At 38.4% G+C, this 7,500-nt stretch overlaps 1 protein-coding gene and 1 long non-coding RNA gene across 2 annotated transcripts in view; one reads left to right on the top strand and one right to left on the bottom strand.

Annotated features, from left to right (window-relative positions):
• LOC138007715 (uncharacterized) overlaps nt 1-3,607 on the top strand; it is a 15,313-nt gene extending 11,706 nt beyond the window's left edge. Inside the window, exon 5 of the long non-coding RNA XR_011124096.1 lies at nt 3,468-3,607. This is a non-coding gene — a long non-coding RNA (uncharacterized lncRNA). The remainder of the gene's footprint in view (nt 1-3,467) is intronic.
• Nucleotides 1,728-7,500, bottom strand: part of LOC138007713 (uncharacterized) — a 15,633-nt gene continuing 9,860 nt past the window's right edge. The window contains exons 4-6 of the mRNA XM_068854771.1: nt 6,682-6,802; nt 4,061-4,109; nt 1,728-3,594 (exon numbers count right to left, since the gene is read on the bottom strand). Coding sequence (XP_068710872.1) covers nt 3,451-3,594; nt 4,061-4,109; nt 6,682-6,802 — 314 coding nt within the window. The 3' untranslated portion in view covers nt 1,728-3,450. The remainder of the gene's footprint in view (nt 3,595-4,060; nt 4,110-6,681; nt 6,803-7,500) is intronic.

Here is a 7,500-nt window from a genome sequence, read left to right on the forward strand (position 1 = left end):
GAATCGTAAAATGAAAGCTAAAATGTCAAAAGAGAGTTTAGGCTTAATCACTGCAACGAGCGCTTACCCTTAATCAGTAAACTAGTGCTATTTTCTTCACTCGATCTTGTGAAAAATGTAGTTAACCGAACCGTAAAATTCACAATCGATCACTGGTTAATTCACGAGTCACGCCTTTAGAACGAGAAATACTCTTTTGATAAATTATATACTTCAACTTGAATTTATTAGTTTCTGCGTACCGCGTAGCCAGCTACGCAGAACTTCATTCGAGTGGCAGGGTATTCTGCAGTTAAGCCACTTTCTGTAAATAAAGCCATCGCAATTTCGTTAAGGATACGTATTTGGTGTATTCGTGCGTTATTGTTTGTTCCTTTAATGTGTGGAAGTCGTCGCGTTTTCCTACATGGAAAGAGGAAATTGTTTTATTTATTCACACCACACACGACACTTTCAGAGAATCGTGAGTGTTTGTTCCAGTTATTTTCAAAGTTCATTGCTTTCAGTTACAAATGATTGCTACGCTGCTTAAAAGCTTTGAGAAACTATAGATTAAGGTTCAGTGGTTTTGAATTCGTTGGTTGACACACGCAGTGAAATTGAATAATTATTTATGCCGCAAGACGGTTAGCGTTTGCTAGCTGGCAAACGATTCCCAAGATGTAAAAAACCAAACTTTCGCAAAATTCGCATTTGCGTGCAAACCTGGACATAAGTGAGTCTTGCCAGTCCATTTGTCCCGGCACTAGATCTGCCTTGATTTCTTTCAATTTCTCATACATGCATATTCTTTTTGGTAAGGCAGGTCGGTCTGAGGCAACCCGAAGGCCGGATCATCAGTCAGGATCACAAAATATTTTAACTGAGGAGAAAGTGCTGCCTTTGTAATTTCATTTGCAAATGTTCAAACTTTCAAGCCTTCTCGGTTAAGGACTATAAACCGTAGGCCCCGTCTCACAAATACCTTCTATGTTCACTGCGCACGGTGAAGATATGATTTTTTAGTAAAAGGTGAAATCCTGGTACTTCATCAGTATCTATATAATACATAAATAAATAAACAAATACATATAGATAAGATAAGATTGGTGGAAGACGGTCGTACTTTTGACTCTCTTATATATATGTATATATATATATATAGCATTTCAACAAACAAACAAACAAACAAACAAACAAACAAACTGCACAATTCGAAAGAATAATAGTTGGAAAACAAAAATAGACCACTTGTTCAGAGATTGCTGGTATTTTGGAATGGGTCAAAAGTCAGTCTTGGTCAAACGGAAAGTGGCCTTGTAGCTTGTAGTTTATATCTTCAAGCGCGACATTCCGTCGCCATGTTATTCCTCCCAGATCTTTTACCAACTTGACCAACATGGCGACCAGATTTGTCCCGCTTTATGAAAACCAGCAAGCTACAATAGTACGAATTTGTACAATACTCCTAGAGGCACGCGCAAACGAAAGCGCGAAGCGTGGATAACTATCGTATCATTCTCATTCACTTGTTTTTGCACTTGATTCTAGGGCCCGTTTCTTCTTTACGGGCCATTTTCGGGTGTCAATTTCCTTTGTATCTCAAGAAAGCAGAGGATTTGAGTCGTCAAACTTCACAATTATTTTTGTTACCTTTAAAACAGGTTAAAAGATCAGCTTTCCAAAACAAGCGGTTGGCAGTTTCACAAATGGCTTTTCGGGCCCGAAAAGTTTTCGGGACTTTAGAGAAACGGGCCCCTGGTTCCACTTAAAAAATGCCGCGGATTCATATACCTTTCTACCACAACAGCTTTCAAACGTTTGTTTTTATTTTTTCATAAGAATATATCAATCAAATGCACGATAGTGACAATTTTCGGTCTCGATTCTTTGGTTTACATATTTCCCTTTCGCAATAAAAAATATTTAATATCTATTTTGCCATCAATATTTACGTGCAAAGTAGCACAAGAATCCACATAAATATATGTTTAGAGTAAATGTTTGGGAAGATGGAAGCTTTCAATGTGATAGAAATAAGTCTTCAAATATCCTTGAAAAACCAGAATTTTGGACGCAACATACTGCATGTTTCACGTTTTCGCACACTTTTTGCAATATTTCCATTCCAAGGGACTGCGCATGCGAAAGCAGAGGAAAGAGGAGGGAGGGGGGGGGGGGGGAATTCTGAAAATGCAACTATAAAAAATGTGATAGAATCACCAATATTTTCGCGATAATTGACGACATTTTTTCAGACAAGAAAGACACGTCGCAACAGAATCCCAAGGCGTATCAGGTATTAAAAAATTACTGCCCGACGTTACAAGCTAGGTCACAAACTGTTCAGAAGAGGCGAGAAGGCGCAAAACGATCTTGACTTTGTTCTGGAATAATATCATTAGTTCCACTGCCCTCGCTGTCGTATTGAAAAATATTTCATTCGTTCGCTGCGCTCAATCGTGAAATATTTTTCAACACTCGAAGATAAATTTCGTATCTCCGCGTGGCCATGTAATACCTCTATTTAGAAGACATGTTTCGATGTTACGAACATCATCGTCAGTTGCAAAGTCCTTAGAAAACCGTTAGCACAGTAAAACAACTAAGAGAAACATGCATAATTAACTATGTTGGATAACAAAAACTTGGTTTTATCAACGGAGTTGATAATGTAAATTGGCCACCGTACAGATATTCTAAAAGGTAACGTTTCGAGCGTTAGCCCTTCGTCAGAGCTGACCAAAGTACAATTACTCTATAAGAAGAACATCTTTATCCTATAGAGGGCCTACTGTTTGGAATATCCTACCAGAGCCATATAAACTTACAGGCAGTTATGCAAGTTTTGAACAAAAGGTAAAAGAAGACCCGGCCCTACTCGGTAAATGAAGCTTCGATAAAGAATCATGTTTGAGCACAAACAAGAACGAGGACTTTTACTATTTTTGCCTTTACTTTACTTATTTATTTTAATTGTATCCATACGCAATAGATACTCTGCCTCTCATGTAACTGTTTGTGGACAAGCTTTTTGTGTATTCTATACTCTGTGTACTTTAATGTTGTAATTCGATAGGCAGATCCACATCAGCCATTGGCTGACTTTTACGTTAACAAATAAAATAAAAAACACACTTTAACTCGAAATTGTTATACACCTAGACTTTCATTCAACAAAACGAACACTTTGATTGGTTGATTCCTGGTCACGTGCCCCTGATCAAATTCAAATGTATCCCAACCGGGATACAATTCCGCAGTTGTTTCCCGCTCCGGATGTTTTGCTGCGATTGTTGAAGGAAAAGTCTAAATATACAACAAAGCGCTGAATGTCTGGTCCCTCGGGAAACTAGTTAGTTTTGTTTTCCCCCGAGTCTTAATGTTTCTCTGGACTTTCCCTCGGGACCATACATTTAGTGTATATATAATATTTGATAAGACCGCTATTTACAAGTAAAACTGTTTTCCTCATAATTCACTTTCAGGATTTTCCACAGTGCTGTTGCCCATGTTGTAGAATCCAATTCTTGGACATACAGTGTCATAATACTCTGATTCTTCACACAAGTTAGGCCGCTCGTCATCATTCTCGTAAACGGAAGTGACGTTGTTCTGAGGACACAAATTTTAACCTCCATTAGAATTATTAACGTAAAAAGCTTGTGAAATTATATGGAGGGAATTAGCAGTGCTAAAAGTGCCTGAAAAGGCGGCGGCTGTGTTGAGATGAACAACTGCAGGACAACGTAATCCTTATAAGGAATCGTTCTTTAATATAAGATCGAATCGATTGGCCAAACAGCAAATTCAATTCACAATAAAACAAATAGCTTAACACGTGTTCAGTCATAAAAAAAAATGATTAAAGGTAACTGAGGGGTTGTGCATGAAGATGAATCACTAACACAATCCCTTGCTTTGATAACACGAAAACTTTGGAACTAAAACAGACATCATCGATAAAAAAGGCTTGAAAGGGTGGCCTATACTCTGGCGTTTACTCAACAATTACAATCTCACCGACTGATAGAGGGTGTACGACTCCTTACACAGCATGTAAAAGAGTAACAAAGCTTACCGGTTCTGATCCAACAAGACGGTCGTCCAGTGTTAATTGATGATTTCTCCTTTTCCAATAGCGAAGAAAACAAAAAAACAAAACAGCAACAACCACAACATCAATAAAATAAAATAAAATAAAAGAAGACAGAGTAAGTAACTATTCAATATTGTAAAAAGGAAATAAAAAGGAAATAATCACTGGCACCTTAACTTGATGCAAGTTCCTTGTTAAATCCGCGTCTCAAATTGTCTATCTTTCTAGCTGAATGAAGGGATTACTTTCTTAATCATAACCATTACAATTTTCTCAACGTTGATTGGTGCATTAGCTACTCAATTTTTCTCTAATTATTGTGTAGGTTTGAAATCGGGCAGTGAAATTAGACAGTTGGCTGTAATCGGATACCTGAAATCGGAGAGTTACATCAGCCAATCATATTAAGTGCATTTAGCTTAACCCACCAATCACAGAATTTATCACAATAACCATAGCAACAACTACTTACCCTACCAAACTGGGGATTTTCCAAAATGGACAAATTTGTAACAACAGCCAGTGAAAAAGGAATGCATAAATTTTGTTTTTTCGGAAATTTCAATGGTTATGATTAATTGGTAACAGGACTTTTGTGTCGTCCAATTCGGTCTGTAATCGTCACTCGTATGATTACAGACCAAATTGGACTCCACTCAGTCCTATTACCATTATAAAGAAACTGTGGTGCTGCGTCATTAAGGAGTGAAACACGAAAATCCGGTTTCATCAAACCAGTCGACGGAGAAAGATTAACCATCGTAGGAAAGATTTGTGAGCTAGCGGACGTTTCGCGCGTTAGTCCTTCGTCAGCCAGGACTGACGCTCCAAACGTAAGCTCGCAAAGCTTTCTTCAGAATCCATTCCCACGATCAAAACGATCATTCTCCCAACTAGTGCCAGAGAGTTCTTTGTTGGGTAGTCATGCGAATTTGGTGTTATATCAAGATCGCACCTCTTAACCTGACAATAGCCTTCATTCCCAATACCTGTCTGACTGACATTTCATTGAAAATGTGAAGAGAATTTACATACTGGTCACTCCTGTGAGTCAAAGGATCAACTTACCTTCCACAGCTCCTTGTGATAGAGCGAGTTTCAATAGAGTGTCGTAAAACCAAAACCAAAGTAATTACTTTGGCCAATCAAAAAGGACGGAGACAATCCAGTAAACCAATCAAAACTCGAAGTAATTACACGTAGCCTACACAAAGCACGGGAAAATGTGCACGCGCAAGCCACGATTGGTTTTGGTTTCACTTCTGAGTGGTTGACAAAATGGTGCGAGAACTTTGAACCCATCACTCAGTGAAGTAATGCAAAACCAAAGCAATTTGCTAATTACTTTCGACACTCAATTGAAAACCGCTCTAAAACCAAATTTTTGTTTATCTTTCTAGCCATATAACTTGCTCTATCTTTGGCTGTTTTCCGATCCTCAGGTAGGCAGCGAGATTTCAGGGGCACCCAACGAAGGTGTTCCGCAAAATATCTGTTTCGCAAATTGAGCTCACTGGCAAGTTATTAATTTGCATACTCTTTCGCTGGGAAACTTAAAGTGCCCCTGTGATAAAAAAAAAAATTCACTTCCTTTTTTTCTTCAGATTTTGAAAGTGTGTTTGCTTAACAAATGAACCGCAAAATGTTAAGCTTTGATTCTTATCCAAAGGCCGTTCACTTTGAGTGTAAGTTTCGGATTTTACGGTCCGCCATTACTCACGTTCACAACTGACCGATTGGACCTCAGACGGTTTGATCCAGGGAAAAGTGACGTCAAAGGATCACTAGCTTAAAATTTCAGCGTGTGAACGCAGCTTATTATATATGCAAAACGCGATTTTGAAAGCCTGAAAACCCAAAACTCCCGCGCCACATATTAATTCTGTGGTGTACACACGCATTGCATTCTTAAGCGAGTGAGTCTTTGACGTCATTTTCTCCTCGATCCAACTCTCTCAAGATCTTGAAGCTAGTAATGGCGGACCATTAAATAGGAAAATTCCAGTTAAAACAAACAGGTTTCTTTTTGAAATCAAGGCTTAAAACTTTGGTCGTTTAGTGTTTAGCTAACAGAGTTTTGAAATCCAAAGAAAAATAAGAATTGATTTTTTGGCCATGTTCTCTTCTTCCCCAAAACCCCTGGGAGGTGACCTCAGAGTCTGTTCACAAGAAGCGAACTTATCCCATGTTGAGGAAAAAAAATTGTTTTGACTGGTTTGGATTCACGAGGTTCTTTACTGGCTGGGAGAAAGTGCCACAACGTCGGCTGGCTGGAACTTTCCCTAACTATCTAGCTAGGACCTGGAATTTTACTCATAATCATCATGGTAGTGCGTAACACCTTTTTTTCCCAGCAAAAATTTAAAAACTCAAAAAAAAAAAAAAACGTTTTATTAGCGTTTTCTTGTACGTTTTTTGCCTATTATTATGTATTTTGGAAATAATTTTCGTTGGGTGCCCCTGAGATTTTACTGACTGAAGTTCAGACTGCATGTAATGTCGAGGATTACGTATTCGGGGAATGTTCACAGCTGTTTAATGTAATAACTTGAGATGCCTGATTCTAGACAAAAAAAAAAAAAAGGATCAATTAAATTAATTACCGTTTTCGCTTTTTAAATGAACAAATGAAGACAACAACCAACACGAATCCTATTCCAAGGCTTGCTGCAACTACTATCCACGTTGTCACACTTTTTGAGGGTTCTGGTAAACCAATGGGAGCTGAAATTTAAACAAGAAAACATTTTTCACACGCAATAAATACCTCGCGATAAATAAGGCACTTGACAACGTTAAATGTTATCTGCATGTCGTGGAAAGCATGTTTCATATAGCCAGGCTGAGCAAACAATAAAGAAAATGAGAGAAGTACCTTTGATATATACCCGGTAAGAATTTTGGCGGAGCTCCAACCTTAAAAGTCTATCAGTACTAATAACGGATGCTTTGACAACTTGAGCAATCTGGCTCCAGTTGTTCAAACGATGGATAGCGCTATCTGCCGGATAAATCACTATCGAATGGATAAGTCATAGAATAACCACCCAACCTAACCCTAAACTTCCAATCAAACCATCATCTACAACACAAAAGAGCTGTGGTTAACACCCTGATGTTGAGAGCTCAGACCTTGGTTACGGAAAACGATGACAGAACTAGAGAAACACAGCACGTCAAGCAAGCTCTAAAAATGAATAATTATCCAGAATGGATGCTAACAATACCACATCCAAAATTTACAACAGAAGATACCGAAGAGCCTCAAAACGAGAAGAAAATCTATGCATCAACGCCATACATCAAAGGAATCTCGGAACGCCTGCAAAGAGCTTTCAAGTCACACGAGGTTACACTTATTCATAAACCCGTCAATTCTCTAAGATCACAATTGGCACGTGTCAAGGACACAACTGTCAATC

The sequence above is a fragment of the Montipora foliosa genome, chromosome 6, assembly GCF_036669935.1.
Source record: "Montipora foliosa isolate CH-2021 chromosome 6, ASM3666993v2, whole genome shotgun sequence".
Classification (NCBI taxonomy): Eukaryota; Metazoa; Cnidaria; class Anthozoa; order Scleractinia; family Acroporidae; genus Montipora; species Montipora foliosa.